Source organism: Sinohyriopsis cumingii, chromosome 8, assembly GCF_028554795.1.
Source record: "Sinohyriopsis cumingii isolate HCF-2022 chromosome 8, ASM2855479v2, whole genome shotgun sequence".
Lineage (NCBI taxonomy): Eukaryota > Metazoa > Mollusca > Bivalvia > Unionida > Unionidae > Sinohyriopsis > Sinohyriopsis cumingii.
Window position 1 is genome coordinate 24,177,860 of NC_142968.1, and position 18,129 is coordinate 24,195,988.

Sequence of the window (18,129 nt, forward strand, 5' to 3'; positions counted from 1 at the left end):
GTAGCAGATTTATTAATTATGACGCGCGATAGTCAGAGGTTTGCCGTTTATATTGCTTTATGTACATTTGCACAGAAAATACCAGTAGCGACATAATTCTCCTTTCCAACTCAGTGCAAAACAATACATAAAAATATATTTATTTGATTTGAACCTTGGTCGTGCACAGCGGCCATATTTAGTACTAGACCACGTCCTCGCCGTGCCCAAATGTTTTAATTTCTTTGTCATAATGTTATCAATATGCATACAGGCAGTAAAACAAAGTATTTATTATCTTTCACCCCCGTGAAATATCAAAATCATTTCTCTTAAAAATGCAGTGTTTTACGAACGAACATAAAATAAAGAAATATATTTCTTTTTCGTTTCACGAGTATTGTCTTTACATAGAGTGACGTCAGAGGGACCGCCCACTGCATTAAGATGGCATTCACAGTAACAAATTTATGGATTCCTCGTCGCAAGTTCCGATTTAAAATCTGTCACCTTTTCTTTTGACCTATGATTACCAGCGAAAGACGTTCCTCATTTCTCACACCGCTCCGGTGGCCTAGTGGTTAGAGCGTCCGCCTCGGATGCGGGAGGCCGTGGGTTCGATCCCCGGCCGAGTCATACCAAAGATTTACAAAAATAGTACTTACAGCTGCCTCGCTTGGCGCTCAGCATTAAGAGGTTAGTCTTAGGAGTGGTCGGCCTGGTGTCAGGATAATGTGACTGGGTGGGACATCATGCTACATGTCTGCGGCATGATGCCCCAGTGCTAGAAATCACTATAAACTGCCAATTTGCAGACATCGTAGCGATATGACTGAAAAATTGTTAAAGCTACGTTAAAAATCCAAATCACATCACACACATCCTCATTTCTTATAAAAATGCATAAATATGCTCAACCAATCATTGCCATCCGAAGTAAAATCTTCGGGAAGATTGACTCAATATAAATTACGTATTAACCGAGTAACTAATAAATTTGGCACCTTGATGATAGGTTGTTCTTTCTTTCTGTTTTTATACATACTCCTGTCAATCAAGTACATCTTTTATCACAGGCTGCCTCGGGTGAAAAGAAAACGTAGAGCAATTTTATCCTTGGCTGATTTTATATGTCACTTGCACTGAATATATCTGAATAGAACTTCATGATGTGTTTGAGCTACCTTAGACTATGGCTCGTTTCTCCAAAATGCAAAATACCTTGCTTTATCAATAGTTCAGGACACTTGACATAGATTCACTATGTCAAGAAAGCATTAGTTCTCGAAAGCATGTACCTCTACTGGTGTTTTCGCATACTACATTGGCTTGAAATGACAGGTTAATAAATGTCTGCCTCCTGCTTCGTAATACCAACACAATTTAATAATTATGTCGCCGACACAATCTTAAAGAAGATTTATGTGATGCCTGTATACATAACCATGAAGAATGTAGATTTCATGGTGATGAAAGACTGCTATCATCTTTTATCACCAGAGAAGCAACAACAACAAAAATAGATGACTCTTACGTACTAATTTTTTGCCCATTTGTTTTTGTAATTTTTACGTTATAGGACGTAGAAATAATTTATCGCGACTGCACACATATTTTTGCTATTTATTATTTTTGTAAGTATTTTTTTGTTTGTTTTGAGTTTCACCATTGCAGGTCTTAAAAGGCAAAATCAGCGTGGAGAGAAAGACAATCATCATCGTCAACGTCGTGATAGTTATCATCGTCTTTTTCTTTTTTCGACTTTTTTCTTTCTTTCTTTCTTTCTTCTTCTTCTTCTTCTTGTCAAAATACCAGTATAAAATGGGATTTCGATCTATAGCATTTCTTTCACTAACATAGATTTGGAACAATCTGGAAAAATGGATTTAGTTATGGGAGTTATTTATTTATCACCATGATGTTCAGAAGTATTTGAGTAACAAAGTCGACGACCTTTTGTGATTTATTTTTTGTTTTAATGATTCAGTATATGTTGAAAAACTAAGTAAATGTGATTTATATTTCTTAACACCAGGCAGTCCTGCCCCTCCCTCTTGTTAGATGCATTGTGGAATAAGTTCACTTTAAACGGAAATTTTAAGTGTGAATACGGATGCTTTATTTCTTTTTTTGTTTTGCTGTCTACTTTCTGTCCTTTCCTACATCTCCAGATGTAACAGTTGTTACACACTAAGGATGAAATATTCAGTGTTCCTTGCCTACATATCGTGGTATAGCATTTCGCAAACGTTAAATATGAAATAGTCTGTCGTCATGGCTATGTGTCGTGATCGGACAGTTCTTTTACGATAGGTATGAAATAGTTTATACTGTCTACAATGAGTGATGTAACAGGTTTTTTAAAATTTTAACCCTATGCATGAAATAATAATTACGAACATAAACTCCACTGGATTATTCATGCGACTTTCATTAAAACAAAAGACGAAAACAAAATGAAACTAAAAAAAAAGAAAGGTAAGCACGATGAAGACGACATAAAACCAGCTCTCATCATAACAACGAAACCATTTTTATTAATAGACCACAAAACCATTTTTGTTTTAGAGTTGGCTAGGAATGGTTGGAAAACAAGCCTGATTGATCCGAAACCAAGCACATAAAGTGTTTGTATTTGAAAGGATTCACTCACAAATGACAGAATAACTAAACACTACGTGTCCCACCCCTTTGCATCAGCCACCTCGAAGCACCGCCCCTTGCGACATTTGAGGCATCCAAATTACGCTCTGTATATTCAAACGCACTAAAAATGTATTTTCCCCAAATTTTCAATTTGAACTTAAGCGTACCGTAAATGTAAACTGATGCACGTTTTCTTCACTGCTAATCATCGGAGTTTAACAACTAATTAATCGATTTAGAGACAGCCAGTCTGTTATTATAGTGAAACGTTACTTGTCACTAATATACCTAATAAATATAGTCATTCATGTTACTGTAACGATGGGGACATTACATCTGATAGGTTTAGTGTAATTTGTCATTTCTGTCAATGATGACTTTGGGCGACGATTTATTTTACTATCTTGAAACCAAAGCCCAAAGTTTAGGCACAGTGCTGTAGCTATCAAAAATGAATATGACCCATTTGACCACACACACGCCCACACACACACACACACACACACACACTATCAATATATATTAGAGAGAGAGAGAGAGAGAGAGAGAGAATGTGTGCATGTGTGCGTAAATTCAGCAACAATTATCTATCTATCTATCTATCTATCTATCTATCTATCTATCTATCTATCTATCTAACTGATCTGCCATCTACTCCTTTTGACAAATATGGTTTTAGTCCAAACGATGCTTGACGGAATATAAAGCAGTATCCACTCGCTATAACATAACAACTCGATATAACGTAATAGCGGCAACTCTATATACCGTAATTACTGGGTATAGCATAATAACTAGTTGCGTAGGTCTGTCAGGAAAAATGACAAAGTTTAATTCCAGATGGCATTATGGTAGAATATATACTATATTCTTCATTTGTTACTATGTGTTTAGTGCGAACACACCTTATCAAATTATTAGGTGGCGGCGATTCTTACAGAGAAGCAGGTACACAGTCAGTGCTGATGAACTGTTATGTCTTCTCCAGCTCGTCGAGGCAAAATATAAATTAAATAGCATGTTATATTTTATAGTTCCTTTGCCCAACCATAAATTTGAAATAATATTAAGGGTACCCCCCCAACAAAATTAATAATAATAATAATAATAATAATAATAGATACTGTTTCAAACTCTTCTGAGTTGAAATAAAAGCATACACTCGTGAATGTTGCGGCATAAACCAAGAAGTTTTTTGGATGCATCTATTACAGATGGATATACAAGGAAAGCCAGTACGGATAATAACCCACCTCTAATACTATACTCATACAATGCAATTGAATGATTGCAGTAACTAAGATCAGCACTGTGTAATTTTGTTATTTTGGCGTCTAATCCATTCCTCAGCGCGAGGCAGGCATTTATACATACATGGTAGCCAGTATAACTAATAGAGGAAGAACCTGGTAAAACCCCAGTAAGAAATATCGACCCACAGAAATCCACTAAGAAGATGTTTTACATAACCAGCTTGGCCAGGCAGATGTGAGATGGCATTGACGTGTAAAGGCGTGCGCTTTAAAAAAGTCATGGTAGTAGCCAGTCATATTTTGTCCTTAAGCTGTTAACGTAACTTTAGCGGTAAACAATGAAAAAAGTTCTCATTTATGAATGTTTGCAGCATTGGGCAAATATGTAGATATTACTTTAGCAAATTACTGACAAATTTGCCCGAAGTTAATTATATTGCATTGCAAGAATAAATTGCATTCTGGGTTGGCTCAAAATCGCTTGAAAATTGATATTTTGAAGAAAATTGAATTTTAAGGTTAGCCTTGAGGTAGCAAATGGACTAAAGTTGTTTCTCTGTAAAAAGCGGTTGTTAATCCGAACAAATAATAGTTGGTTGTCGAAACTTTTACAGTTTTAAGGACACGGTGATTAAGTGGTTCTGATGCTGACTCACGACTAGAAAGGCAGAATCTCAAATCTTGCCCAAACCAGATAGGGTCAGCCGCCTTGACATGTCTTTGGAACACCTGTTGACCATGTGATATTTATTTTTGTACGAAGGCGAATACACCTCAAGTGGATGCTTTCTTTTGGTACTGCTGTTTGTTGTGTGTGGGCGATGGGGTTGGGTTTAAAAAAACAACAACAATTATACGATTATACCAGCTGTTATGACGTTAGCATGGAAGACCATAAGCGAACTTGGGTGATCATGATCACATTTCGCTCACACCCGTAGCTAAAGAAAGATCTAGAGATCCAAACTTCAAAGGATGACATTGCAGTCAGTTATCATGTCTTTTTAAAAATCCAATCAAATTACCGTACGTACTCGCTTTTAAGTCGAGTCCAACTATAAACTGCACAGGCCCATGCATATCCTCAAATGATCATTAATTAAATTGTATTTTTCTCTATAGGTATCTGCTATATCAGATGGAATGGTGATAGTTATGGTGGGTGGGACAGGTTAATTAAGATAATTGTTACTAAAGCAATCAGTTTCATGTTATCTCCTAGTCCATGGTCTATCTCAAATAAACGTTGACTTTAGACATAGTCAGTACTGGTTATTAATGCAAATATAGAGACTTTAGTATATCAGTTAAATGAGGTTGAAATTCGTGCCCTAATCTGAGAGAGGACTTTGAGCAAAACTGCGAGATAAGGTCGCCAGCCATATATGAGCGTTACAAGTGCATGAACAATCCCTTTAACGGTTATTTATGCAAAAGATCATAGATGACTCACGGTACTAATTCAGTTCCCATAATAAACCAATGCAATCACCATGATATTAAAAATTCAATAACTTAAAATGTTTGAATGTTCATAATCAAACCTATATTTATCAGTATAGATGAAACCTGGATGTCAGCTTCTGTGTAGAGGAAAGGATGTTTGAAACATATGCTTTCAATTCCGCACCAAAGAGTCAGGTGCTAATTTTAGTAATGAGTGTTCCAAACTGAAATTGTAAAAGAACTGAAATTCCATCAGTAAAACAATGTCTCTATTTTTTTCACTTACAATCCATATATACTCTGTTTTATGTTCACCCATTTCCAGGCTGGTTCCCATTTTTCCATATCATTAACACTCTGTGTCCTAGAAGACCCCGATGTTTCTCGCAACTTTTAATACTTGGAGTGTATCAATAATCTTTGTATGGCTATACGCTACTAGGTTATACATGCTAGTAGACACTTGTAACTAAATCCTGTATTGCGTTTATTCTTGCCTATCACTGCCTACTCTTAGCTCAAGCAGCTAAACAAAACTCTCTCTCTCTCCATGATCCCATGTATTTACAAAAAGAGGTTCACAAAGACTGAATCCCAAGTTTCAAACCACCTCGAATCCCAAGTTTCAAACCACCTCGAATAGGTCCCGTTATGTAAGAAAATAATAATAGTATTTGTTTCAGGTTTACGTGCAATAACCGGGCAGAGTTGGTCCAGGCCCCTGTCCGTTCGAGAGGAGCATCTAAGCTCGTGGGGACGTGTATCAGGAGGAAGTGGCAGAGGATGGAGTACCTCAAATCGCGGATTCCCGACCACTGCATCCTCCTACTGGGGATCCACATTGTCACCACGGACAACACCATATTACGATTACTGGGACAGCCCGAGGGGAGGCTGGGAGAAGTCCAATTCATTTTCAAGAACAACTTTAAGGTCTAGAAATTCATGGAAGGGCTGGCGTAGGACAACGACCACTACATTTGCTCCTCCACGAAACGCGAGATACACGCAACATTTTGCAGGCGACATGTACGTTGATTGGGATAATAACGGTAAGAGCTTTTGTTCTTATGTAGTAGAAGTAACGGATGTAGCGATAGCACTAACAGTGCTATTAACATAAGTAGTATATATATATAGATATCACTAACAGTGCTATTAACATAAGTAGTATATATATATATATATATATATATATATATATATATATATATATATATATATATATATATATATATATATATATATATATATATATACATATATATATATGTGTGTGTGTGTGTGTGGTATTTATGTATCTACAGCAGACACAATGTAGACTTCGTATAGTACTCTCGTGTTTATGTTTTGTTATGTTGTCGTTTATCTAATTATCGTTTTTGACTGTGTGCCCTTGAAAAAGGAATCGATTCGTTTTCATCACACATTTTCAACTTTACTGTCGCCACCAATAAATCACCACATATGCCAGCAGAGTAGCTATCAGTACATCATTTACTCTACTGCTAATCAGGTGCGTTCATTACGAAATCATCTTTAAATTCATCAAAATGCTGATAAGTATGATGCATAATTGACATTCATTCTGGTTTAATGCTGAAATCATTTCAACTCGTGTCAAATTGTGCCGCAGTGAGAGTTATTGATGAGAGGGCTGTTCATTCTTGTGTGACAGGACTCAGAGAACAAAGGCAGCTCGTTTGTATGTACGAGACACTGATAGTCAGACTGATGACATTACTATCTTTCAACACATATAAAACGAAGACAATGGCTGTTAAAATGTACATTAAAGAAAATCTCAGGATAACCATTTATGTAGAACATCATCCCCTTTGTCAGACATTTCAAACCCACCGTAATTTAAATTTCAGAAAGTCATTAATTATACAAAGCCCAACTGACAATAAAAACAGTTAGTTTAGTTAGTTAGTTAGTTGGCATCCATTAGTCTCGAGAGACGATGGAAGTGCGATCATGAGAGATGTCCCGGTTGGTGGTTGTGCAGCGTCTGCTGTGGCTATGTAGCCCAACACGGTAGTGGCAGTCCTTGCTGCACTTGAAGATTGCGTCTGGTGTGGGTTGGAGCTGCTTCTTCTTCCTCTGCGATCGATTTTCCTCAGCTAGCAAGTGTAGCTTGTCCTCGCCGGCATTCAGACCAATGATCAGAGCATGTCGACAGCTGGACCTGTCTAGAGCGAGCTCTTCCCAGGTGTTGACATCGATATCAAGGGCTTTGATGTCGCGCTTGCAGACATCATTCAAGCGGAGATATGGCCGTTTGCCATCCGACGTACATGGCCCAGGCATCTGATGCAGCGTTGACGGAGGAGTGTGACCATGCTGGGAATCTTGGCACGTTCAAGCACCTCGTTGATTGTTACTCGATCGCTCCAGGTGATCCTGACGATGCGTCGAAGGCATCGCATGTGAAAGACGCTCAGTCTTTTCTTTTGTGAGGCGTACATAGTTCAGGTCTCACTAGTGTAGTGGAGAGTGCTTAGCACGCAGGCACGGTACACATAGATCTTAGTGTTCAGGATCAGCATGCTGTTGTTCCACACTCTCTGCGACAACCTGGAGAGAGTTGTCGTTGCCTTTCCGATCCGCTTGTTGAGCTCAGAATCGAGCGAGAGGATGTTGGCGATTGTAGAGCCGAGGTACGTGAACTCACTGACCACCTCAAATTCGTAGTTGTTGGTGATGATGCTTGGGGGGTCCGCGTCCTGAACCATCACGTTTGTTTTCTATAGGCTGATGGTCAACCCAAACTCATCGCATGCCTTGGCAAAGCGTTCATTCAAGCGCTGTAGCTCAGCTTCTATGTGAGTGGCTAGAGCAGCATCGTCTGCGAAGAACATGTCCCTGATGGTTGCTTCACGCACTTTGCTCTTTGCCTTCAGTCGTGCCAGGTTGAACAGTCTGCCGTCTGATCGTGTGTGCAGGTAGATCTCTTCTGTGGACGTCCCAAAGGCGTGCTTGAGCAGGACTGCGATGAATATGCCGAAGAGCGTGGGGGCAAGGACGCCGCCCTGTTTCACCCCACTGCGGATGTCAAAGGGGTCGGATGTTGAGCCATTGCGAAACAGGCACCCGTCTATATGCACTAACGTGCGTGCCTACGCCAACCCCCTTGCTTAAGGTTGAGAAATGTTAACACAAATCACAAATTATGGCTGTAAATTTGTCTATGACCGCTGCGTGCGTGGGAAACAAGACTGATTAGCGACATACAATCTTATTACCATTTAGGATTGAGCGTAAAGTTCGTATCTGTTTGACATTAGTTTCCTAGTGCAGTAATTCTTCGTTTTATAGGTTACAGCATGTCCTGTTCTCTGCTCCATGGCGCATATAGCTACGAATATTAAAATGTATCTTCATTTAGTTTTAGTTATGCTACTTCGCTTGCATTAAATCTGTTTTCCGCCGACATCAATGAAATAAGCGATAACTAAACTACTTTTAGAACATGATACTCCGCCATAAATTTCTGCTACAACAAAAACTGTAACATTTCGTGGGCATCTCATTGTATTAATGTTGAGACGTACAGAGGGAAGACGTAGGCTGTATAATTCTGATATATTACAGTGAAGTACGGCTATTCTATAAACCAAATTTATAATCAGTTCTAATGTTTTGTGTTACAGAAAGTACCATAAACACAGTAACCTTTCATTCTTTCTTTCTTTCTTTCAAAACTACACAATAATGCTCAGTTAACTTCACTTAACTCAAAGTGTTTAAAAGAATTTGCTTTAACCCAACATTTACACCTGATGAGAAAACTTTGTACCTCAAAGACCTTGTACTCTCACCAAAAAGTAACATGTACAATGAATGGTCAGCGACGAATGGTACTGGACTCGTCGTATCCAGACTGCACTATATCTGTTACTCGACATAAAGACAACACTGGAGGTCGAAAGCAGCTATCACTTTTTGTAGTTGTTTACCATATTGAAATTCATACGCCAATTTCTCACCCCATCAGTTTCGCACATGTACAGTGTTATGCAGTTTGTTTGTCTATAGTCTAGCATTAAACTTAAAGAACGCCTTCTTTGAAAGTAATGTCAAAGTTTGCATGTAGTTTTGTTTCCTGAGAATGTTAATCTGCAGCAACGGCCTTAGCAAACGCAGGGCCCGGTTTTGATCAATTTAGCGGGCTCCCTGGATTTACGCGCTGGGCCCTCTGTTAGCACGGCATTTGGAAATAAACTGCGACACCGACCTCTCGCTGCTGTGCTGACAATGAAGCTTCAGCCGAAGAAGATCCACCACTCTAGGCAAGACGGTAAACCACGCAGTGGTATGAGCAAAACGTCATATCCAGACAAGGCTCAGGAATTCACCTATGCTCTTTCCAAGATGTTTGATTCAGAACCTCCCAACAGCAGTGCCAAAGAAAGATGGGATCAGAAAGACTATGTACAAAGAACAATGACTAGTTTGAAGCTAACTCCGCCACACTCATGCCAGCCATAGAAGAGCGTCGCAGTGCTCACCTGTAATACAAGAGATCCACCTGCCAGAAGACACTACAGGTATACAGGTCTACCAAAAGCAAAGTGCAGAGATTAGCACGGCAGTGCGCCAATGAATACTGACTTCAGCTCTGTCAGAGAATCCAGTCAGCAGCAGATATCGTAAACATCAGAGGCATGTATGATGCCATAAAGAAACCAGTGGGTATCACGATGAAAGCGACAGCACCACTGAAGTCTTCCTCAGGCGATACCATACACAACAAGGGCAAGCAGATGGAGCATTGAGTGGAATACTACTCTGAACTGTACACTAGAACGAAACCACATGACTAACGATGCCTCAATGCCATTGAAAACCTCCCTCTCGTGGCCGAACTGGACGACAAACCTACTGTATCCGAACTAAAGAAGACCTTAGAGAAATGTCCTTAGGTAAAGCCCCAGGGAAGGGTGGCATCACAGCAGAAGTCATCAAGTGCGGATGTAGCGTGCTGATCATACACCTGAACGACCTCCTCTGCCAGTGCTGTGATGTGGTGCAGTGACTCAGGACATGAGAGACGCCAACATCGTAACCCTGTACAAGAACAAGGGCGACAAAAGCGACTGCAACAACTACAGAGGCATATCCCTTCTCAGCATCGTGGGTAAAGTTTTCGCACGCGTCTTCCTGAACAGCCTGCAGATGCTTGCTGACAGAGTGTATCCAGTGTCGCAGTGTGGGTTCCGCGCAGAGAGTTCCACAATCGACATGATCTTCTTCGTCGGGCAACTACAGGAGCCATCGTACTACACTGTGCCTTTCAATCATCATGGAAGAACTGGATCATGCTTAGCAGCTTTGGAGGGCATCCAATATTTGCCAGGATTGTGAAGAGTGCGTCTCTGCTGACCAGATCGAACACCTTGGTGAGGTCTATAAAGGTCAGGAAGAGGGGTCTGTGTTGTTCTTTGTAATTCTCCTGCAGTTGCCCGACTGAAGCTTCATTATCAGCACATCAGCGAGAGGTCGGTGTCGCAGTCAGCGATAATGAAGATATGGGTAAGAAGCACACCAGCACACCCTTCAAGTCCACCTGCTGCCAGTGTTTAGATCGTGGATGCCTCCAAAACACTTTATGCTGTGGTTTTGTCTGAAAGAATGAATTGGTGAATATGCTGAGTTCGTGGTACAAGCATATCTCTAGAAGGTGCTGCCCGTTCTCATTCACCTTCTCAGCGTCAAAACTTTTCAAGACAGGAAGGCCAAGTGTCATGGTCGGCAACCACCCTAGCGTTGAAGTTGCTCAGCAAAATCAAGTTCTCTTTCTTGGGGCTTTTGTCGACGAGCGAGTTTAACTCATCGTATATGTCATCTTTGGTATCTGTGGTGGCGCTTAGTGTGGGAGCGTAAACGCTGATCAGGTTTACAGGCCAGGCTGTGGTGTGGAGGCGGAGGGATATCAGTCTTCCATTTCCTTATTGGCAGGGTTCTATCATCCCCAGCAGAATGTTCCTGACAGCGAATCCAACACCAAACTCTCTGGCTTCGTCGGCGCTCTTTTCTTGCCAGAAGAACGTGTAGTTCGTTTCTCTGAGGGACCAGGAATCTGGTAGTCGTGTCTCATGTAGCGAGGCTATGTCGTCCTGGAGTCTTGCAAGTTCGTCGTTGATGACTGTTGTCGAACACAACTGATTGTCTGGAGATCATCTGAACACCCAGTCAGCATGGTCCGGATATTCCAGGTACCTAGTTTGAGGATTGAAGGTTTCCTTGTTGGTTTTCTTTTGTTATTTTTTGGTGCAGTAGTTGCAGTCCGTTTGTCAGGTACTCACGTACCTTAAGCCTTACGCACCCAGTAAGGCAGGCGAACTATGGCTGGACGGCACCTTATTGGCTAGGGGCTGCCAAGTTTGAGGCGGTCGGTAGCTGTCCAGTGAAACCTGTTGGTCTCTCCCACCGTCAGAAGCAACCCCTGCTGTCTGAATCTACGCCAATCGAGCGGCGACTTATAACCTGTAAACTGCTGATTCCCGTGTTGTGTCGACGCTGTGGCGCGAAGCTGGAGTGTTCTCTCCATGGCGCAAGCCTGGGCAGGGTGATATGGAGAATCACCTGTTGCCCATGCTTCTGATCTTCCCTCTCCACGCAGCCGACGGAACCAAGGGAAAGAACAAGCCGATACGTCATGGCACTAGCTGAGTCGCAGGAGTTACCGAGATGACACTGAAAGCAATGCCAAGTTGTTTTAGGGTCTCCGTCTCTGGATTTGCTGTTGGGGTTTATTCCTTTAGCCTTTCCAATGAGAGGGTATAGTCGCAAGGCAGCGAAGGGTTGAAATCGGAGTTTACCATCACCTCTGATGGGCGACCGCCCAAGGTTCACGAGCCCCATCTGTCCGAAGCGTCTGGTTTTGAGGCTCCAGAAACTCGCCTGTCATCCCTTCTCCAGTCAGTTTAAACAGGTTCCACCACTCGTGAAGGCTTGGAGCTGGATTTGGTTGTCAGAGGCTCTATCAGACGCAAGCCATTGGGGGATTTCCAAGGGAAGTGGGTGCTTATCTCCCACATCCGCCCCCGGCTATGAAAACCTTTGGAACCCGAATGGTATACATCAACTTCAATAATAGGGTATCGTCTTTTAAGAGCTTCCTAACAGTTAGTGAAAAAAATTAAACTTTTACAAAAGCACTACATATATGTAACTGATTTATCACATGTACCTGTCCAATCCTTTATATTAGGCACATTTTTCGCATCTATTCTTTAACCATTTTCATTTCTTTAAGTTAGCAATACTTTGGCCGAAAGGAATGATGCTACTAGCCCTATAGTCCATGTCATTTTTAAGCACAATTATATATATATATATATATATATATATATATATATATATATATATATATATATTGTCAAAAGAGAGCGTTTAAAGACACACTGACAGGTACTTATTATTTAAGACACTATTGGCCTGGTATAAGCCAAATTTGGCTCGCTGGTAATGAATCATTTTGACACAAACATCTATATCATGCAAACGTTTTTGTAGCGCTAAAAATCCGTATGGTTTGCACCATAAAATCAACAATCGATAGTCAGTCAAGCTGAAATTCGGAATGTTCACTTCCACAAAACCAATAAATAATTCTATATATGTTTATAATCATGGTGTGCCGGACTAATTTAAATTGAATTAGAAGACAATGGACACCGACTTACGAAGTTCCATGTAATAATATTCATATGGAAGTAATGCAAAACAGGGCTAGGTAACAAATTCATCTTAATTCAATCAGTGAATTGCAAATGTATAATTTCTATTAATTAATTTAATATAAATTAATGAGTCACGTACCGATATATTCGTTTTACAAATAGCACATTTATTTTCAACATGAAAGGATGAAGGTTTTTGTCGAGACGAATATGCAAGTTGAAATTTTGAAGAAAAATTATAATTAAGTCCATTTAAATAGGAATGATACTTTTCATTGTTATTCTTTTCACCAAAGTATTAGCAACTAGAGAACACGTTTTCTACATCTGCAGCCTTTATAATCTTTGCAGATTACCAGGGCCGGCCTTAGGCCGATTTGACCGATTTGTCCCAATCGGACCCGTCGCTCACGTGGGCCCCGCGCGTTAGTAAGTTTTAAAAACGTATCTATACAGAGAAATAAATTTTAAAGCAATGGAAGAAACTTTATAATTCGATCTCATATAAAACGTGTTTCAAAGTTTATTTCCAAATGCCGTGCTAACAGGGGGCCCAGCGCGTAAATCCAGGGAGCCCGCTAAATTGATCAAAACCGGGCCCTGCGTTTGCTAAGGCCGTTGCTGCAGATTAACATTCTCAGGAAACAAAACTACATGCAAACTTTGACATTACTTTCAAAGAAGGCGTTCTTTAAGTTTAATGCTAGACTATAGACAAACAAACTGCATAACACTGTACATGTGCGAAACTGATGGGGTGAGAAATTGGCGTATGAATTTCAATATGGTAAACAACTACAAAATGTTGTTGTTGTGGGGTTTAACGCCATTTTTCAGCACGATAGGCTATACATGGCGGCCAGTATTAATGGTGGAGGAAGAATCCGGAAAACCCCGGAAAGAACCACCGACCCAGTGTTGTCTTTATGTCGAGTAACAGATATAGTGCAGTCTGGATACGACGAGTCCAGTACCATTCGTCGCTGACCATTCATTGTACATGTTTCTTTTTGGTGAGAGTACAAGGTCTGTGAGGTACAAAGTTTTCTCATCAGGTGTAAATGTTGGGTTAAAGCAAAGTCTTTTAAACACTTTGAGCTAAGTGAAGTTAACTGAGCATTATTGTGTAGTTTTGAAAGAAAGAAAGAATGAATGAATGAAAGGTTACTGTGTTTATGGTACTTTCTGTAACACAAAACATTAGAACTGATTATAAGTTTGGTTTATACAATAGCCGTACTTCACTGTAATATGTCAGAATTATACAGCCTACGTCTTCCCTCTGTACGTCTCAATATTAATTCAATGAGATGCCCACGAAATGTTACATGCTATGGAGCAGAGAACAGGACATGCTGTAACCTATAAAACGAAGAATTACTGCACTAGGAAAATAATGTCAAACAGGGACGAACTTCACGCTCAATCCTAAATGGTAGTAAGATTGTATGTCGCGAATCAGTCTTGTTTCCCACGCACGCAGCGGTCATAGACAAATTTACAGCCATAATTTGTGATTTGTGTTAACATTTCTCAACCTTAAGCAAGGGGGTTGGCGTAGGCACGCACGTTAGTGCATATAGACGGGTGCCTGATTCGCGGGAGATATAATGACGTGCAGAAAGTGTTTGTCAACTTTCGCGTTCTCCTTATACTTCCACGTCTTTCTTTCTTTGGTTGATATATAAAGCGACCATTCAGCTTACATCGATCCAGGTTTCACCATAATTCCTATTTTTAAACACCTTTAAACCTAATGCACACATCGGTATAGGAAAACTTTCAAATTTACCTGGTCCTATCCATTTGGGAGAGAATATCTGTAGCCATATTAGAAAATATCATGACAATCTTTGTTCAAACCAATACTTTAAATACGCATAAGTATGTTGAAAAGAGTTAAAAGTAACTAATATTGTATGTTCGTACATATACGGTATGCACGTAAGTATACATGTACGGACGGGCATCACGAGAGAGAGAGAGAGTTGTTGTTGTTGTGGGGTTTAACGCCATTTTTCAGCACACGATAGGCCATACATGGCGGCCAGTATTAACGGTGGAGGAAGAACCCAGGAAAATCTCGGAAAGAACCACCGACCCACGAGAAGCTACTGGCAAGCTTTCTCACATACCCACATTGGCTGAATCTGAGACTCGAACCTGCGCGGACAGAGGTGAGATGGCAGTGATCCGTAACGGAGAGAGCTTTAGACCACTCGGCCACTCGGGGCCCCGAGAGAGAGAGAGAGAGAGAGAGAGAGAATTAATTTATTAACATTGCAAGAAGTGAAGAATGTTTGTGCTAAACTAATATGAAAAAGTTAAGGTATTTTGAGTGATATCCTTCCCGGAACAGATGTATTACAGTATGTCAGCTTTCAGAAGGAATAATCAATCATTCTTATAGACAGAACACACATAACACACATAGTGTGGACTCTACCAGCGTGTATTAAGTGGACTAAATGTATAAAGTTATGTAGCTTCTCTTGCACTCTTCCCGATCATGGAGTAATTGGTTTACATGTACAATGTTTCAGTATGTTACCAGAGTATAGTTTTTGTTCAAGAATTGCTAATAATTTGATATTTCAACATGCATATATTTCTGGTATTGTCTAGGGTCAAGTACTTCATTGCTCAATTTGTACATTGTACAACTACTCTAAATCAAACGTGCTATTTTTTATTATTATCATACTCAGTTAGATTACAAGGAAAGGATAATATCATGCAATAGGTGGGCTGTCCCAGACATAGTAACCCAAAATTATAAAAACGCGGCAAGTTTTTGACTTTCCAAGACGTAGATTTCCAGAAATGTGATATTCTGCGGCTAATTTGGGATTGTTACAGACATAGATTCCCAGAAATGTAATATCATATGACTAATTTTGAACTATTCCAGACATGGAGCCCCAGAAGTGTAATATCATATGACTAATTTTGAACTGTCCCAGACATGGAGCCCCAGAAGTGTAATGTCATATGACTAATTTTGAACTGTCCCAGACATGGAGCCCCATAACTGTAATATCACACGGCAAATTTCGAACTATCCCAGACATGAAGCCCCAGAAGTGTGATATCACACGACAAATTTTGGACTGTCCTAGACATGGAGCCCCAGAAGTGAATTATCACAAGGCAAATTTTAGACTGTCCCAGACAGTAGAGTTCCTGAATTGTAATTAAACACAGCAGATTTTGGTCTGTTCTAGACATGGGTTCTAACAGTTTAGTATTATGTAACTTCGCCCTGTTACAAAAGGGGTGTTTAATTGGATTTGGCTGACGTTGTCTAGAGGATGACTCCCTCGAAGTTATGGGCTGATGGGAGTAAAAAAAAGAATAAAATTTGAACAGAGAACTGAGCAAGAATACTGGGAAGAATTAAAGCAATACGAGCCCCCATAGTCAAGAATAATAACAAATTTAATCAAAACAAAATGAATGTAGCAATTCCAATTCAATCTAAATTACGTCAACATAATTTAATAGCATTATCCATTTTCCTCGAGCCTTCATATTCTCTACGCTTCACCCCTTCCCGGACCCCCTAGTCTTTTATTCTGAACTCGTCACTCCTTTTTATTTGGACTTCCGTCTTCGGACTGTCCCGTTTCTCTCTCAGAAAGCTGTTACTTAAAGGACAAAATTACCCCTAAATCTCTGTATGTACCATTTTCTACATGCACATAAAATTCCCTCACTTCGTTGCTCAAAAGCATACTAGCTATCCACACACTGCGTAAATTATGACTTAGTACGGTAGAACATTACCATCGCTTCACAGCGTCAGGTCATAAATTACCACGTGAGCGTCTATCGAACATTGCCGTATTCCTTTACCTATGCTACTAAATGTTCGATTACTATTGCATGAAATTCACAAATTCTAACTCACAGCAATCTCTAACCTACAAGATTATTTAAGCATTTCAAAATCAAATATAAATAGGTAATTATCGTTTACTCATGATAATCAGTATCTTCCTAAGAGACAAAAGGAAATTATTTCATATAACCCTATGAAATCGTACACATATGAAATTTTGGATCGCTTTAGTCAATTCTACAAATGAACTAATAAGTGTAAAATTAATAGGTAAATTGCATAACAACTCTAGCATCAAAATATTTCCATGAAATTGAATAAACGATACATAATATGGAACCTAGACACAGCAAACACATTTGCATAAAACAAACAATCAATAAATAAAAAAAAAACGTGAGAACTTACAATTGCGTACCTTAATGCTGTTCTCTTTCAGAACTTGTGCGTCATAGACTAAACCCTGCCTTTTCTCACAAGACAGCCACCTGGTCCCTTTCTTGTTTAACGAGGAAAACACTATTATCTTTAGTTTTCCCCCAAGCCAAAACTACTCCCCTCGCAGGAAATTAAGACTAAAGTATCCCGACTAAGTTCGTCACTTTAAATTCTCATTGCTTCTAAAGTGTACGCCTTATTTTATTATGCCCAATTGTAGGCAGCGGTTCCAGTATATTCCCCAAGATAATAATTTCTTTCGTCAGATTTAGACAGCATAGAATCTGTGAACTACGGGGGTATATCAACTTCCCTTTGAAAATGATAATTTGACATAAGCGGTTATGGTTGGTAGTTCAAATGTTTATATTCTCAGGACAGCATAGCAATGCCTTGGTCGATCTCACTGGGTCATAAGTTTTAGCCTTTCAAGTTTTAACACTGACACGGGTGGGGGGAAAAAAGAAGAAAGGTCGAAGTGACCCTTCACGATGACTTTTCTGGCTTAAATGCGATAAAATTTTAACGTTTAGTGCATTCAACTTTAAGTCTCAAAAATCAAAATTTTCACATATTATAAGACTAATTTTGGACTGTCCAAGACATGGAGCCTCAGAAGTGCAATATCACTCGCCAAATATTTGACTGTCCCAGTCATGGAGTCCCAGAAGTTAAATATCACAAGGCAAATTTTGGACTGTCCCAGACATGGACCACCAGAAGTGATATAAGTGATATAAGTGATATAAGTGATACATCCCACGGCAAATTTTTGACTGTCCCAGAGATGAAGCCCCAGAAGTGTAATGTCTTTTCTATAGATAGGCTGTTTTTC

The 18,129-nt window shown here is 39.9% G+C and overlaps 1 protein-coding gene across 1 annotated transcript in view; it reads left to right on the forward strand.

Moving 5' to 3' along the window:
* LOC149793149 (uncharacterized) overlaps positions 1–18,129 on the forward strand; it is a 70,221-nt gene that overhangs the window by 11,883 nt on the left and 40,209 nt on the right. The window contains exon 2 of the mRNA XM_089967070.1: positions 6,008–6,376. Coding sequence (XP_089823196.1) covers positions 6,008–6,376 — 369 coding nt within the window. The remainder of the gene's footprint in view (positions 1–6,007; positions 6,377–18,129) is intronic.